This window comes from Epinephelus lanceolatus, chromosome 4 (genome assembly GCF_041903045.1).
Source record: "Epinephelus lanceolatus isolate andai-2023 chromosome 4, ASM4190304v1, whole genome shotgun sequence".
In the NCBI taxonomy this organism is placed as follows: domain Eukaryota; kingdom Metazoa; phylum Chordata; class Actinopteri; order Perciformes; family Serranidae; genus Epinephelus; species Epinephelus lanceolatus.
This window is the reverse complement of record NC_135737.1, coordinates 21,542,065-21,560,475: the sequence shown is the minus strand read 5'-3', so window position 1 is coordinate 21,560,475 and position 18,411 is coordinate 21,542,065. Positions and strand designations below refer to the sequence as shown.

Here is an 18,411-nt window from a genome sequence, read left to right as displayed (position 1 = left end):
TGCAGCTAGGCATTGAGAGAAAGGAGGAGTCAGCCATACGATTCACAACTTTATGATCCTGGAGAGGATGAAGGGTGCATTCTGGATTGCATAGTTTGTCTTTTAACTTTTAGTAGGTACTACAGTGGCCCTTAAAAAGTACGTACTGTTGCATGTCGTATGCACACAATGGGGACACACTACTTTGTCATGAAATTACGCCCTGAACTTTGACCCTCTTGCTTTTATATCCATTACCTTTCCAGATCAAACCAAGTTCTCCAGAGACAAAGATCAACCTTTAGAGCTCTGCTGTTGTGACGTTGCAATATATGTAGTTTAACTTTAAAGTTAGAACTGCACGTATTGTAGATTGGAACATATCATATTTGCAACAGTGAAATTACATCTGCAGTTCTCTGTCAATGTTATTTTCATGGTTATGCCCTATTGTTGTTTGTAATATTTATGATAATTCTGTTCACTTAAACTATCAATATTCCAATCATTTCTACCTCATTGACAGCTCAGCTCAAGCTGTCATTAGTTTGCGGCTCAGTCCATGTGGCATATCATCCGCCGTGCAGAGGATTGTGGGTCAGAATAGCCAGAAAAGCATGCTGGCTTGCATACTGCAAAATTTGACTGGATGTAGTAGAACATACTGGTATTTTTGGCATACTGCATTTGACATACTCTGTACTGGGACATTCTAAATATTTTCTTGGCATGCTATATAGTATGGTATGCTGCATATAACAAGTGCTGTTTGAATGTAGTGTTTACAAGTATCTTACTGTTTCAGATAACTGCATGGAAAATATAGACTCTATATTTCTGTATGTTCATTCGACTAACACTGTTTATTACCAAATTGTAGTTATGTTTAATGTTTGTATGCTACCATGCTAAGCTAAGATGGGGAACATGGTAAGTGTTACACCTGATACACATCTGCATGTTAGTATCATTGTGAGCATGTTAGCATTTAGCTCAAAACATAGCTGTGCTTAAGTACAGATCACAGAGCTGCACACGGCTATACAAATGTCCTGTTTTTATTAAGAGTAATTGTTATAGCCAGTTGTGTTCGGTATAATTACATTGGTAAAGTGCACCTCCTAGCATAGCACAGAACTCAGTGAAAAGCTAATAAAAACAAACCAACTTAAGTGGCAACCAAGTGGTCTGGAAACAAATTGAAATCTGCCATTACATGTGGCGAAATGTTGATTCGAGAATTAAGAATAAAAACAGTGGATGTGCATTGTGAGCGCGTGGCTTTCTCTCCTTCCTCTCCTGAAAAAGAAAACACCAACACAACCATCCATTCATGTAAATATACACAGATGAACAGACTGCGACGGACAGCCAATCAACAGACACAGACAGAAGCAAGCACTTCCAAATGAACAGCAGGTAGCAAAAAAGAAAGAGTACCTGTCACGGTTTCAGCAGCTCCTGTTGCAGCGCAGGATGAGAGCAGAAGAGAGAGAAAACAGACAGGTTGTGAGCAGACAGGATGCAAGCAGACAGCCATATTCCAGTGGTAGGAAACTTATTCACAAGTGATAAATAAGGCTGTGGAAATTCATTAAATTCAGGCTCCATATGCTATTTGTGTAATTTTCTACCAATTAAGAGAAATACAAAAAAGGCATTATATTTTTACATCCAGTCATTCTGTTTTTCCACAGGTGTGTATAATCCCTGACATAATGAGCCATTTCTCCCTCTTCATCCAGCAGTATATTAATATGGAGGAACAGAGGGAATATGTGGACTTTGTTTTCTCTCCCCTCGTGTCCCTGATTGAGATTCCAGCCAGACCCGCTGTGGAGCAGCCACTGCCTGGAGGCGCTCCCCCAGGACCCTGCGGTGTATCCTGGAGAAGAGAGCACCCATTCGGAACGGTGCCCACCCAAACTGGCATCTCACAGGGCATGGGAGACTGGCGTGTTCCCAAGTCCCTGCAGCAGTGCTCAGGGCCTGCACCCTCGGGAGAGCTTCCATCATTCATTGTCTGCTATTCATAAACAACCCCCTCAAATCCCCTCTCTCCCTCTCTATCACACACACACACCTCCCTGCCTGCCCTCTGCTGCACATCCATATGTACATTTTTATATTTCACACACCATCTTTTTATTATATTGACATTTCACACACACTTTGGAGCTTCTTTACTCTGGCTGTGAGCAATGTGGGCTTCAATGCCGAGTGTACAGTGTGTCGAAGTGACTGCTTGTCTCGCTTGTCATTGCCGGCGTAATAAGGGTGTAAGGTATGACACATGTCCTTGTTATACTCCTTTGTGCATTTTCAACGTGTCAGCAATTCCCGCAGGACAAAAGACGTGTGAGTGACAAATCACACACGATGGGAAACAAATTTTGAACATTGTCCAGGAGACTGCTGCAATATCTTGCACGTCTTAAGCCTCTTCTTCTTTAGAAACTTCAAGTGTCAGTCAAAAACTTCATCTTTATTATACGGTAATTCAGCACAATGAGGCTTCTGGGGCAATTCTGCCTCAGCTGAAAGTGATTTCAACAAAAAGAGGCCATGAGGTTGATCGCCAGATTCAAACTCGAGCTTGAATGAGCACACCGTATGCGTCCCAGTCCAACCAGCCCTCAGGACAGCCCATAATGAGGCTTTTGAGCTGTTTTAATTGCCAGGTAATTATAATGTTGTAGCAACATTATGTAAATGACTCATTATCATCTTGTATGTGTAGTATATCTGCCCTCGTTTTATGTTACAAGAGTGTAACCCAGAAAAATGTATCACCCTGATACCGGGGCATCTCAGTGTTTAATCTTGTCAGCAGAGACCTATATCTAAACAGAGAGACTTGTGATATAGTGCCATGACACCTTCCCTAACCCTTCAGTATGATCCACTTCCTGCTGGTGGCCTCTGAAGGGGCTATAAATAGCGTTGTGCCATGCTCCCCCTTCTCTCCTCTGTACCTGCAGCACATTAGGTAGAAGTTATGAGGTGCCAGCTCGCCTGTGATTAGATGTCATGGCTGTCGCTCTGCTTAGACAGTGCTGATAGACAGATTTCTGGGGAAATGCGTGTGATGGCATTCGTGCGAGTGTAGCCGTTGCACCAATCTGTCAATCACGGCGGATGAGAGCAGGCAGGCCAACGATCCTCCAAATAATGTCTGTCCTTGTCTCCTCACCTCTTCTCCTTTTCATCCGGAGCGTTGTGTTCGGAAACAGAAAAGTGGAACATTTCCCGCTTTCCACCTACATTGATGTTACATTTCCTGCTGGAAACACGCTTGTTGTCAACATTTGACAGGCCGTATTCTTGCACTGCATATGTTTTCTATAAGACACGAGTCTCCGCGTGCTCTGGCGTTCATGCTGTTCAACCCATTGCCAGGCCAACAAATCCATAATAATCTGCACTATTTTTTTAAGTCACTGAGGCAAACTAAGATCTCAGGAGACTGGCTGTCTGTGTGGTAAGAGTGGCACATAGCCCCCCTCTCTCTCTCTCTCTCTCTCTCTATCGCTGCTGCTCAGTAAAAGCAGTGGGGTAACACTAATGAGGCAACATTTCTTCTCAGTACTAGTGTGATGCCTTTGAATTAATGTTCTTCCTTTCAGGTAAAACATTCCCTTGCTTATTTATGCTCATGATCTGCAGCGTGTTGCATGTCAACCTAGTGTGTGATCGCACTGCATAAGAGAACATAACAGAGTTGGATACTGGAACTCTGTGTAGCTCCCCATAGAGATCCACATTGGTTACCTTTGTGTGTGTGCGTGTGCGGCGCAATGCTGTCTTACTGTGTGTAGCCCACTGTGTTTTCATTTAATTAGAGGGATCAGAGGTGGGCTTCAAACTTTTTCTCTTCAAGGAAATCGCATGGAGAAGCGAGCTCCTGCAGAGTGGACCCAATAAACACAGACGACTTTTAAGGTCAGGATTTTCACAAAAGAAACCGATCAAAGCGTTTCGGCTGTCCCCGCAAAAAAGAAGAAGAAGAAAAATAAAAAAACAGTGGTTGACACCTCACGCAAGTCTTTGCTGTCAGGCATGTTCGTTTTCAAACCTATATTAAATATTGCATATATTACCTGCAGATTTACTGTGTAAATGCCTTTTACTTATTGGAGATGTGACAAAAGAATCCTAACTCAGGGTCCGCCTAATAGATTTTCCCAAAGCTTTCAACTACATCACTCAGTCTTCATCAGCAGATGACATCAAGGGTGAAGGTTTTGTTTCAGTGTTATGAAACAGGCAGTTTGGGGTTCCTCTGACAGAAAACTTTGAGCGTCAAACACTTAATTTCAGGCATTTTGGTGAATTTGTTACGCATCAATTTGTGCATTTTCTGCATCAGTTTACAGTGTAAATGTATTTAATTTTGTCAAATATAAAAGTCTTCTGCTACTTTCATCTTTTTATTGGAGAGGACAAATGAACCTGTTTTAAATATTGAGGGGGACATGTCCCCTTACCCCCCGCTGCAGAATTTACGCCCATAGATGCAATGATTACATTTCAGCATATCCATTTTTACAACAACTGAGCAAACTTCATACTAGAGCTAAAATGACTCAATTGTTAATCAGTGGTTAGACAATTCTGATATCCAATTAAATCCTTAAAGTCATTTCATTTCAGCTTCCAGATTAACTGTTTCCTGGTTTTCTTTGTCTTCTATGACAGCAAACTGAATACCTTTGGGTTCTGGACTGTTTGATGGACAATCGTTATATGTGACTTCAGCCTTAAAAACATTTTTGATTGGCTTTTTTCACTTTTGTCTGACCTTTTATAGACCTCACACTTTACTGAGAAAACAATCCTCCTTAATTGAGAATAGAAATGATTAGTTGTTGCAGTCCTAACTCCCAAACTCATATGGTTTAAAGCTGCGTAAAAAGGTAATAGGTTGACCTTGAGTTGGGATGACTTCACTTTCAGCCAATCAAGGAGGTGAAAAAGACAAGTACTCACTGCATCATATTGTGTCATATCACTGGGGTACAACACATGCAGTAAAATCTGGTCTGCACTTTCCAAAGGACTCAATAGTTGGCACACTATCACAGAACACGGGGACGATCTATTTGTTTCATTGAAGCGTCCACAGTCAGCCTTGAGTTGGAATATATTATACGAAAAATACAGCTATGGGTGCAGGTTACAATTCTGCAATTACTGAAACAAATGCTTTCTATATGAAAACACCATCCATTCATGCAAATCCAAAAAGTTGTCAATGGAAAAAGCTACATACGTAAGTGGACCTTGAGTTTTTTCAGACTACTATTTTCAAGGTAAGTAATTAAGTTCCATGCTTACAAGTGGAGGCATTTACCCTAACAGATGATGCGTTTATGCCTGTAATGGCTTGTTTTCTTATCCTGTACAAAACTGCAGCTTTGTACATTATTCAGTAATTTAGTTGTGGTTTATTCACAGACCTGACCTGCTTCTTTTATTATTATCAGCTCCCAGGTACAGCTTAATCCAGCCCAACCTGTCAGTGAGATATCAGAAAATGCTCACCTGCAAACGCCACTGGGAATACTCCGATTAATTCTCCCCAGAGTCAACTGAAACATATTAATCAGGTTGGCTTACAGGAGATGCAAAGCATGTTCCTGCACGATAAACTGTAATAAAGAGATTCTGCTAGTATCCCCACCGTGGTGGTTAATTGCTCACTGTTAATGGGATATGCTTTGTAAATGTCCAATCTATGGCCTGAATGTTTGTGCTGTACTCATGGAAAGCCAGGAGGACACATGTAGCTGAAGACAGCTTTTACTTAGAGATTAAGGGATAATCCTTCAGAAATGCTGGCAGATAAAAAGCAGATATATTGAATTTGGTGCCCTGCCTCCTCTTAGTCAAGAGCTATGGGCATCTACAATAGTGCATAAATAACAACAGATGCGTGTTGTTATGAATAAAAGGCTAAAATTAAGACATTTCAGCTTCAGCGGTGTCTTTGAAAACAAAATAAAAAGGTGTGTTATCTCATTGGTGTGTGTGACTGGGTCCTGTCACTCACAACACACATGAAAATGTCTCCGCAGTTGACACACACACATACACAAAGAAGCTGCAAACAGCAACCAGCCGCTTTAATGACAACTCAGGTAGCGTTCGGCTTTCACAGCCGTGTCAAGAAAAAAGAGAGCGCTTACACATTTCTGACTACTGTAGATGCCAGGCTGCTGTTCCACACAGCCTCACATGACAGACACAGAGCTCTCCCTGTTACACAAATAAAACGGCATCAAAATGCACAAATAAATAATCAAATAAATAAAAAGCAGAACAAAAAAAGACAGAGGTTGCTTAATATCACAGTGACACATCTATCAAAAGGTAATTTGGCATAATAAAACAAGACCATTCTACAAGGCAGGATGTCTCAAATCAACATAATATGAGGCAGGAAGAGCATTATAGTAACACACTATTAAGTCATGCTGATTGTGACAAATGCAGTAACTTCAGAGGTCTATAAATCACCAACCAACTGCATTCGCTGGGAGGTACAATGATTTCCTTTTTCCTACGAGGCACAATCATTCACTCTGTTATGTTAACAAGACTGGTTGACTGAGCATGGACTTAAGTGTAGCAGCGGCAGTGTGCACTGCACCCAAAAACCAATGCAGCAGAGAGAGATTCTTGCTTAAAGCCGAGGCAAAGCTTAACCTCTGGCAAAGTGACACATCACATCTCATTCGGATTGTCTATTTCGGGTGACGCGGCATCTTTTTGTGTTTTTCTCCTCAGAGGCGGCAGGCACTGCTGCGAAGCCTCTTTTCAGCCCCAGTCTCAGTTTTTTTTTCTTTTTTTCTTTTTTTTTTTTTTGTCAGAGAGAAAAGTTGCGGCAGGAGTGCTGCGTTTGTTACCACAGGAGAGAAACCAAAGCTCTGATTCAACACGCAGCCCTGCCCGGATCAAAACGCACGCAGAACGATTCGAATCAAAGCCTCCAAAGAGTCTTGAGGGAGGGATTTTTGCTATTCTGGAGATGCTGTAATGCCTCACCTATAGTATGGTCTCTTGCCAGGAAAGCTCACATGAGCAATGTTCACAGAGGCAATGTGTGTGTGCTTTCTAGCCTGTCTGCCAGCATATCTGCTTACTCACTATGAATGTGCATACATCTGCATTGTGTGTGTGTGTGTGTGTGTGTGAGGGGTAATTAGGACATTAGGAGAAGCTTCTGACAGGCTTGTCATCGCCACAGCCTGCCTGGTGGAAAGGAGGTGGTCAGAGGGGTAAGTGGGGGTCCGGCAGGGTCAAGAGACAGCTGCTGCACCACCACTCACTGTCTGGAAGCTCTCAGAGAATATTAAACCACCGGGGCCTCGGCCAAGACGCTCCCTCATTTATGGAATACACAAAGCTGTTTCACAAGGAGGTAGTGACTAATTTATTCTCACTGTTATGAAAGTACCATTGTTTATTATCCTGAAACACGAGAACATAAACATAAAAAGACCAAAATAAATGGCGATGGCATCGAGATAATTGAGGTTATTTTGTAAATCAGTGAATTTAGAACGCAATGATTGTTGTTCTCCTTTTTTTTTTTCCCCTCATGATGATAAATCTGTGTGGTCCCACGCCTCCTGTGTATCTGTCTCCAGCAGAGAGAGGCTCTATTATTACAATATGAGACATATTAAAAACATCCCCCAAGGCTGATGACCTTGGTGATGACATACCATTAATTGTATAGATGGATTATTATCATCACAACAATAACATGCCTCCTTTTCTGCTCCACTCTACCTAACACCTGTGCCCATTCTCTGGCTGCCTCTGCTCATATACTCATAATCACATCTATCAGCCCAAAACGTTAACTGCAACCGGGGACGCTAAACACGTCCATTTGTTTGCAGTTGTAATGTCTTTTGTGCGCCTCAATCAGGCACCTGTCAGACACACACCTGCTACCTCCATGCTAAGAAAAAAGGCAGAGGGAAGGCCTTTTGTTTCCTCACAGAGTTTATAATCAGCGCGTTGTTTCCAATCTTCTTCCACCATTTTTCAATTTCCCATTTCCCTTTTCTCAGTCAAATCACTGCTATCAATCAGGTGCATGTTTGAGAGAGGAGAGAGCGAGCGAGTGTGTGCGTGTGTGTGTGTGTGTGTGTTAGAGTGAGAGAAAGAGGGGGAAGTTCCTTGATGGAACCATCTCCAGCCCTAGGCCTCATTAGTCAGAGACTGCAGGAGGAAATGTGTGTGTGAATGTGAGCGGCGGACGCATATGTGTGCGTGATAAAAATGAATACTGGTAGAGTGTGTCTGTCAATATGAGGCCATTTAACATTCCCCATTCCACCCAAATGATGCACAGCGGACATTATGCTCTCTATTTGAGTTCTCCTCTAAATGGATACTCAACCCAGTACGTTCTATTATATTTTGCCCTTTCCCTCCACTGTGCTTACTGATATCATGGCAGAAGATGACCTATAACGTCTCAAAAAAAAAAACAATTTATGTGCAACCATGACAACATCTTCTCTGTATCAGCACAGGCACGCTGTGAAAACGTCTCAGAAACGAATGCGGTTGACTGATGTGGCAGTCAATACGAATCAAACCGTAACAGCTGCATAGGCACAAGCCATATTGATCTCGTGTGACAAGAGGCGCTCGCAGTGCATCGACATCTTTGAAGAGAGTCAACTTAGTTGCTTTGATAGTCTGTTTCACTGAACACGCCGACTCCTACAACAGAAATAGCACCTCTGTTAACATTCATGAGGCACAAATTAGGCAACAAACACAAACAGTGAATAAAGGATGAGCAAACACAATGAGGCCAGATTATTGCCAACGTGGCAATATGCTCGATGTTTTACTGAGTGTATTGATTATAAAAGAGATCTATTTGAAGTGGCCGTACAAAATGGCAACTATAGTAAATTCACAATGGCAGGGTAATATACGGCTTCACTGCTTTCATTTATTCACAGCTTGACATTTCCTCCCTTCCGCAGAGTGTGCTCTAACTGTGTGCCAATGGCCACATCATTTAGACTGGACCCGCATGAATATTTAACATTAGTGCCTGGCTCGTAGCTCGCAGAAAATGAATTATTTTTAGTGGGCTTTGCAGAGGCACCGTGGAAAACCCTCACTCTGGTGATGAATCGCTGGAGAGTTTATGTTGTATTAAGCAGGCAAAACAAATGGCTATCAATCATTTGAAGCTTTCCATGCTTGCCAGCTACACATCCCTCCCTCTCTTTACAGAGATTCGGTTGGTTTTCAGCGGGATCAGCTGCCAGCCGCGGGTGTGTAAAAAAAGGGTCAGCCTCGAGTTCACTAGTGTTAATTGACAAGCCCTCTCTCGGAAAGGAAGACGGAGTCTGGACGTGTTACAGTAGGCAACAGTCCCATTGCAGCTTTAGGTAAATATAAATAAAAATGGACTTAAATCTTTTAACTCTTAACGCTTTAAAACAGTTTGCAGTTGCAGACAAACACTAGTATCATCACTTATTATAATATATTAGTCTGGTGTTCACTGTTTACATATACAGTACTAGACTTGCTGACATTGCTGCGACTAATCATATCACACCCCTGTCATCTTTACCTTGTAATTTTATTAATTGCTCTGATATAGTTTCTCCTCAGGCTGTTCTCATGCACTGTACGTACACCTATGAAAAGTAATGCACCACAATTCGCATGTTACCCACGTAATCAGGAGTCAGTAATTTGTGTATAACCCACGTAATCAGAAAGGCTGCGATCATGTGACCACTGTGCTGACAGGAGTAAAGAAGGAAAGTCCCGGGACAGGTCAAACAACATAGGACTTTCCCCCAGGAGACAAGTGTTTATGAGCATGTAAAACCAAGCAAACTTTAACTTATTGTAAGGCACATCAACACCATGTTTCTTATCCTAACCCTAACCCTAAATAACTGTACTTGTGTCAGCCTAACCTACGTGACCTTATGTTAATTACCTAACATGACGATGCCATTTGTGAGGGCGCTACATCAATGTATATCACACAAACTACTGTGTGAGGATGTGTTGTTCTATTTTAACTTCTACTCTTATCTTAGTTTTACATACCTCTTATCTATTTTCTACATTCTGTATTTATCTGTATTATTTCTGTTCTTCTGCTGCTGCCAAAACAGAGTGTCCCCGTTCTCCTCTTCTTCTGAGGATTTTCCAGGCGTGCATCTGTTTTTTGTTTCTTAATTACATTGTCCTCAAGCACTACAATTCATTACATTTTCATATAGATTGAAAATCACATCACAGCCTGACACCGATTGCAATCAAGACTTTATAAGACACATTATAACATACAATGAACTAGAGCTGTGCAACATATTGATATTGTATTGATATTGTGTTATAATGTTAGAGGTTGTATTAGATTTTGTGCCTTTCCTGGTTTTAAAGGTTGAATTCCAGTAAAGTGCTGTAATTGTTTAAACATACCAGATTGTTCCGTTGTATTATTTGCCTTGACTCACATTAAATCAACATTACTGTTGTTATCTATCAAAAACCTCACTGTGTAAGTATTTTGTGAAGGCACCAAGAGTCAACCCTACAGTATCATAGCAATATTGATATGGATATGAAGCTATTTTTGACCAAATACCTACAAAAAATATCATGATATTTGATTGTTATCATAACGCCCAGCCCCATAATGAACGTATTGAAAGTCTACAAGCGTCATTAGCAAACCATTTTGAGGCACCAAGGAAAAATGAAGGTTCAATACAAACTGCAAGTCATTATCCCAGCACAGAGTCCAGTCCATCTTGCGAAGGAGATTTTTGCCACAATTTTTAACTCCGGAAAACATACATTGAAAAGAAGTAGAGCCAGATATATATGTGGGATATTCTTCAATCCCACTGTCCCACCATAGTCAGGACAGCCAATACAAACCCACACTGAGCAGCCAAACATTGTTAAAACTTAATTTCAAATTCTAGAGAAGGTCCCAAAGTTTCCACAGACACCAAATGTGTCAGGCTGAATTTATTTATTTATTTATTTATTTTTAGTGTGTATATGAAATGATGCACAAGATATGTAGAATATTTCCAGCTGATGGAACGCTGCAGCTGTTTCACAGAGTGTAAACAAGGTATAGCTTCAATGAGCAGCTTGAAGACACTGATAAAGAATATGCACGATACTGTCAGGGAGTGAGGAGTGAGGAGATTTCTCCAACGTCAAGAAACTGAATATTAAGGTGCTGTGAGTTGTAATGTGAAGCATTTGGGCAATTGTCTTACATGCTTGTGCAATTAAGCACAGTTCTGCATTTGCATGACCTATTTTCAAGTCTATTCAGAAGATTTGTTTCTTCTTTAACAGCCACAATATTTTTCCAGCATGGTTCATTGAAGAGTACATTTGTACATTCAGGTGTGAGGGAAGAGTTCAGTTAATGTTTAAAGTCTGTGTAAAGAAAAGGCCTATTCAGTCTTGCCATGCCAAGGCCGTTGGTACGAAGGTGGGAATCATGCAAATAAACAGAGACTCCTGTACAAATTAAATTTAAAAAAAAAACTCTCTGCCACTGCAAAATTAAGAGGGCTAAGAGATCAAACCTAAGAGCGCATAAAGGAAGAGTTCTTATAGATGATTAAATGAGCTCTTCATGCTTCCCCTACCTGCTTTGAGTAGTTTTATTTGATTGGCTACGTAATTACCTTAACATTGGTTAATTGCTAGTTAATTTACCTCTCATTGCAATCACATAACCCTCTAGTCTGCCAATCAGTAATTTAAAAATCATGTATAAATTCAGTCAGCTAAAACACATGCATTCACACAAGTGAGTGCCCGAAAATGCCGGCGTGACCGCCCCCCCCCCCCCCCCACGCAGTTTACAGATTCTCGGATTACTTGACAGTTTCATTAAAACAGATTACCGTGACCCTGAAGTTTTAATCTTCCAGATAAAGTGAAGCTGTTTTTACACCCATCCTCAAGGATGCACTTCATTTCCAACAACACCCAACCTGAGATGAGATTTGGCCTTTCTCAAATACAATCTGAATTGCTCCAATTGATTAAACAGAAACTGGCAGGCTGAACAGAGCAGAGCCGAGTACAAACCCGTCCGCACAGCCACTGGCAACTGTGGACACAAGATTGAGGGTAAGATATCTGTGAGTGGCCTGGCACCTGAGTCAGAGAGATAGTCCTGCTTACTTGGGGGGGGGGGGGGGGGGGGGGGGGTCAAATTGGAGACAGACTGGGTGGCTTTGCCTGTGTTTCCCCTTCAGGTTAATATTTTATGGATGTGCGATACAGTTCAGATGACAGTTTGAGATGACTGAGAGTCGGCGTGCGGGCGGCAAGAGTTCAGCGATTTATTAGAAAAGGGGGGAGTGCAGCACAGGGGAGAGTGAGGCTGAATCTGAGAGATGTGTTAGGGACTGTTAATGTGAGGAGTCTCAAAATGACTAAAGTTTGTGCTCGCATGCATATGCATGCACGTGTGTGTGCGTGAAAGAGAGATGAGTGAGTGAGTGCTATCTGCAACCAGAGCCCATGAAAAAGAAGAGGAACCGGCAGTACAGATGTGTCTCTCTCTGAGCCCAACATGAAACACAGGAAACGGCCTCTTTGATCATTACCTACCTGTCAGTCTGCCCTCCACAGGGACCGCCTGTTACGACTGCTGATGCGCCGCACTGACAGGCCAGAAACACACACGCAAACTCAAACACATCGGGGAAAAAAAAGCAGCGCAGCTATGAGCCTGACTGGTGCCGGCATTCAAACTCGTCCCTGAGGATGTATAACAATGAGGACCAGTAGTGTGGGCAACACGCAGGTTTATTATTCTATATTTGGATTCCAATTAGCCTCAGTGACTGCGAGGCTTGCCGGGGTCCACATTCACATTCGTACCAACGGGCAATTTAGTCTCCACTCCCCATGATTGTATGTTTGTTGAGTGTGGGAGGAAACAAGCAGAAACCCGTGTGATCAAAGGCAGAACATGTCTAGAAGTCGTGAGTCAAAAGCAGACAAGCTTTTCCAAGTTAATTTGTTTGACATAGGGCTTTTACAGAAGATATCCTACGACCTGCTGAGAAAATATGTACACAAACAGGAAGACACGGAAACTACATATGGTCAGGGTCAGCTGTGGAAGGTGAACGTCAGTCTTTCCTTCAGTGAGAGAACTGTACCTGTATCTGTAAGTTTTTAATGCAACTTTCTTTTAAAAAGCTGGATTGATTTGGTGTTGATTTAGGTATTTTCTCCCCTCTCCCATGCAGCTTGCATGACCAGCATCGCTCGCTGTACTTGACCTTTGTTGTACAGCTGTGTCGAGAAGTGTTGCGACGTCTCCAGATCGCAGCAATTAAGCAGTTGTGAAAACTGTTGCTGTAACTGCGAGGACGAATAACCAAAAAAATAGGAAAATAAGATGCCAGTAGGAGGAACTGAAATTTTGTTTTCAGCAGTCTCAGTTCAACCAAATTACAAAGCAAGTCCTCCGCACAATGGAGGTTAATGGAATTGCATTTTGTAGTCCTCACAGCAATCAAATCTCAACACTGGGAGGGACAAGGGAGTCAATATCGGATAAATCTGCAAAAGTCTAGATTACATTCAGTGCCTACCTTTCAACATGATCCAGTATATTTGTGTAATCTGTTTTTATTCTGTTAGATTATTTTGTGCCTCTTCCAAACAAAGGAAAATTTCATAGTTTTGTTTGTCTACCACCTCTGATAAGGGCACAAGGTTTGGCAGTGTTTCATCTCATACTGTGTGTAATATTGAGTCACATTAATATGCCTATTTAATAGTATCTCTGAATTAAAATGAGTATCTGTAATACCATGATCCTCATGCACCGAAAGTCTGTCGTGCTTATCTAACATTTACTGGTTAAATACAGCTTGCTATTTAGAAGAACCAAAGTGTTATTAAAGTTTGTTTGCAGTAGCTGCAATATGTTTAAATGTGGAAGAAGGATTAAAGCTGTATTACATGTGTGATTTCTGCTATTTTCCCATGCTTTATATTGTTTGTAGCTGGGGTGGTGTATAAATATTTAAAGTTAAATATACTTTCCTACATTATCGCACTCAATTAGAGACTGTCATCAAGTGAAGCACAAGGGGTTAACAGGTGTAATGAAATTGTGTATTAATGGGAAGGTTAATTTGTTTTGTTTTTAGTTCAAGCGCTTATGGTGTGTTCACAGCATGTTTTGGAGCCACAGTGTCAGAAATAAAGCCTCATTCAGCTGGGGATGTTACACACACTTTCGGCAATATCTGTTCACTGCAAGTAAGGTATGTTTAAGATTAGGAAAAAGCCATGCATGGGCTGACACCCCAGTATATTGCTGAACTTCTCTGCCCCTACTCCAGATCCCGACCTCTTAGATCTTTAGAAAAAAGTCTTTTAACTGTCCCGTGATCGAGGCTGATGGGTGAAGGAGATCGTGCCTTTGCGGTTGCTGCTCCAGAGCTTTGGAGTAGCTTTCCACTCTCAAGCCAATGCTCCCTCTTCATTGACACTTTTAAGACAAACCTTAAAACGTACATGTTTTCAATGGGCTTTGGTTGTTCTCAGTGTAATATGTTAGTATTTTGTAATATTTTTCTTACATGTAATTATTGTTGTGTAATTGTTATTCTGTTTTATATTTGTGTACATATTATATTGCTATGTGTCATTCTTTTGATCTGTACAGCACTTTGGTCAACTTTTTGAATGTGCTATATAAACAAACTTGATTTGATTTAAAAATCATCTTTGGCAAATAAACTATGGTGAAGGTGAAGTTGAGGTAAGGCAACACCAACACTTGGTTGAGGAAGATTACTAATAAAAGGTCTGTGGCAGGATGCAAACTCTTATCCCCAGCATGGGTCTAATGTGTAATTCTCTGCACACCTGTTGACTACCCAGATCCTCTAAGATCTACTCCACCACATAAAGGGCACCCTACTTCCTGCACTGGCACTAAATGATGGTGGTGAACGTACATTCTTAGCTCTGGATTTGCCACATGTCGAATGAATTAACTGGGGATACAATAGGCTGAAAATGTACATTATAATAACATTTTTTCTTATGTAAGATCCAATTAAAACTGTTCAAATTGTTGCAAAGTCATAGGTATAGAATTCGGAGGGATGCATTGTACATGTCAATCTTTAGAACATGTGTGTTTGTCCCGTCAAATAAAAACATTAAAGTAGCAGAGGACTTTTAGTTTGACAAAATTAAAGATATTAACACCATAAATTGATGCAGAAAGTGCAAGTAAATTCACCATAATGCAGGAAATTAAGTGTTTGATGTCCTGCCCCATTTTGTACTTGCACACTTCAGTGTTAGAACAAACTTGCGCCCTTGTCCATTGTGTTTGGGTGAAAGCAGGAAATCTCGAAGTCAGAAAAACTTTGCAAATAAAACTAAATTGCTGTAAACTACCAGGCATAAGTAGGAAGATGTGTTTTCTTGTCATTTGCGTGACCTGACCCCTAAGGCTATGCTATTTCTGTAAAGACCAGAATCAGCAGGAAAGCTGGCTTCTGCCTCCATCCTGCGCGGAGACCTGCTGGCTTTGACTAAAACTAACTTTGCACGCCAACTCCTGATACGAGACTGTCAAAAAGTGTCATAACATACTCTATGTGTATTGTCTGTTTTGCCTTTGTATCTGTGGGTTAACAACTGTTGGTCGGCGTTTTCAAAAGGACGCCTTTATAAGCTCAGTTCGCAAAGCTTGTTAGAGGAATATCTGCACCTTTATGATCAATCAAACAGTTTCTAACGCCTCATTCCCTCTGCTGCCTTTGACTGTTTTTCACCATGGTCCCCGTTGTTCTTGTTCTCTGATTTTTCTGTCACCGCTGGTTCCAGCTTCCATAGGTTAAAGTTATCTCTTTAATCTTCATGTGCCCCCAACTGGCACCGAGTGTAAACAAATGAACAATATAATGCAGCAGGAAGTATACACAAATTTATATGCAGAGCCGTGTTTTGCTGTGTTTCTATTTTAGGCGAGTTCGACTTCGTTGTTAGTGTACCACCCACATGACTCAGGGTGGTCACATTTGGTTGCAGCAATTACACAGTTTAAGTTGTAATGGCTTTTCCACATCTTTCTCAGAAACAGCTACGACACCTCTGTAACTACTTTGGGGATACACTGTGCGACCACAGCTCTGACACCATTAGCATACATTGTACTGTCAATTTAAAGGTAATGTTTGCAGCTTATTCTAATGGGAATGAGCCAATTTGTTTGTAGAGTGGAATGAGAATATGAGGACAGAGGAAACATGCGGATACGGTGTCGTGTGGAGAAACGTTATACTGTATATGCCAAATCTTCCCATGCAGTCTCACATAATGTCATCTCTGTCATGCTCCAGATCAGAGCGCCAGATCTTGCAGCACAACATCAAAGGACTCCTCACGCCAAGCAAACCAGAGTCCAACAGACTGACAGACTCGCACATATTCACAGGAGCCTATTGCATCTGTACGGCTGTGCAGCACACTGCGTCTGTACTTTAGCAAATATGATCACATCACACCTTAGCTTATCTCTCCTGCACACTTCTCACCTCAGATGTATATGTCACTGCTTCAGCTGTCTGTGTATATTTAGAACATCATTTAACACACACAATGTAAATTCACAGACGTTATGCTGAATAATTAATGCAATTCACAGCAGTGGAGGATATATGCAGATTGGTGTTTAAATAAAGGTAGACATACCATCATTTAAAAATATTTACAAGCTATAGTGATGCATTTACAATTTTATTAGTGTTAATAGTCAATAGTATCAAAATTAATACCACTCATTATGTGCCCAGTGCTAAATTATTATACATTATATTAATGGATTTTTACTGATGGGTGTATGGGTATTTAGCTTTTTTATGTTGTAGCTGTACTTCTTTTTTATTCGTAATTTCCTGTATAACAATAACTTATGTTATATATGCAAATTATAGGTTTATAAAAGTTTGAATATAGTGAAAGAAAAAGCAGGAAATTACATTATTAGCTACCTTAAATTCAGAGGGATGTGTAAAGTAGCGTACAATTAAAATACACAAGTACAAGCACCTTCAGTACCTTAGCTAATGCATAGTACTTTAGCATTTGTACTAAGTTACTTCCCAGCAGGCCACCAACATTCTTACATGTTGATATTTGGTCGAATTTTGGTTGTGATGTAAATAAGTATTTATTCATTTATGGGTATGTGGGTGTTTATACTGGAAGACTTCTGTATATTCATATTTTCTTTAACTCATATTTTTCAAATATGAAATGATAGCAGGACAAGTTGATTAACATATGTTTGCACTATGAATATTTTAAATTAATCTGTATAATAATCTGTAATATAAATCATATATTTAGAGTGGTTTATACTTGCAAGTCACACATGATTAGTAATTTATATTATCTACTAAGACAGGTTTTGTAAGGAAGATGCTGGGAATTAATATTATGTACATGGATTAATGGGGTAATAACTGTATACTTAGAAAAGTCTAGGTACAGATCTATCTATATGAGGAAGCTGTCTGTTTCATTTCACTCAGTGACTTATGGAGAAGGGCTGGGATTTAATAAGTTTATAGGCTACTTACTCCCACTCCTTTTCTTTTCATTATGCTTTTAATTATTTGTATATATTACGTTCTGTCTGTCTGCTTGTTTGTATGTTCATGTCTCTTTTTGTTCGAAATAAATAACAAATATCAAATACATATATACATGTATCAAAGTGGCCAAAATTCAAAGTCAGGACAACGTCTTATGCCAACGTCAATTTGACGTAGACTACTGACAACAGATGATGTTGATATTTGGTTGGTTTTAAAATGTGTTGTTAAGTAACCAAATCCAACATCTTTCGAAAGTCGCAAGCCACGTCATCTTGATGTAGAATAACAACATTTGCATAAGGTATGGAGAACAAAACCCAAAGTCTCTACGTTGTAATGTTAATGTTCAAGCAACAAAACATTTTAATGTTGTTAGACATCTAAAATATCTTCAACCTGATTTTCATTCCAACCAAAATTTAAAGACCGACTGTAGCAAGAGTTCATCTTTCTGATGGCATGTTGATGTCAGGTGCCAGCTGAGTTCCCACCACTGCATTTTGATGTGTCTCATGGTGAACTAGCTCTGTGTATTGTTTGAAAAATGTTTCTGTTGTTTTTTTTTGTACCTTACTTTGAAAAGTAAAAATGTGATTCACTTCAGCACTCCTTTCTCATTTAACAAGATACCAGAGTTCTCAAATGTTCACTGTCGTCCAAACGCCTGCAGTTGTACAGGATCTTTGCCTGAAGGAATGCACTAAATAGCTTGTTTTTAAATTTAAATCAGGAAATCTCA

General features: G+C 40.5%; 1 protein-coding gene across 3 annotated transcripts in view; it reads right to left on the bottom strand.

Moving 5' to 3' along the window:
* cadm1b (cell adhesion molecule 1b) overlaps positions 1-18,411 on the bottom strand; it is a 190,775-nt gene that overhangs the window by 54,218 nt on the left and 118,146 nt on the right. For 2 of the 3 annotated variants that reach the window (XM_078167019.1, XM_033632038.2), the window contains exon 3: positions 1,420-1,440. The exons of the other annotated variant lie outside the window; for it this stretch is intronic. In XM_078167019.1, coding sequence (XP_078023145.1) covers positions 1,420-1,440 — 21 coding nt within the window. The remainder of the gene's footprint in view (positions 1-1,419; positions 1,441-18,411) is intronic. 3 annotated transcript variants of the gene reach the window in all.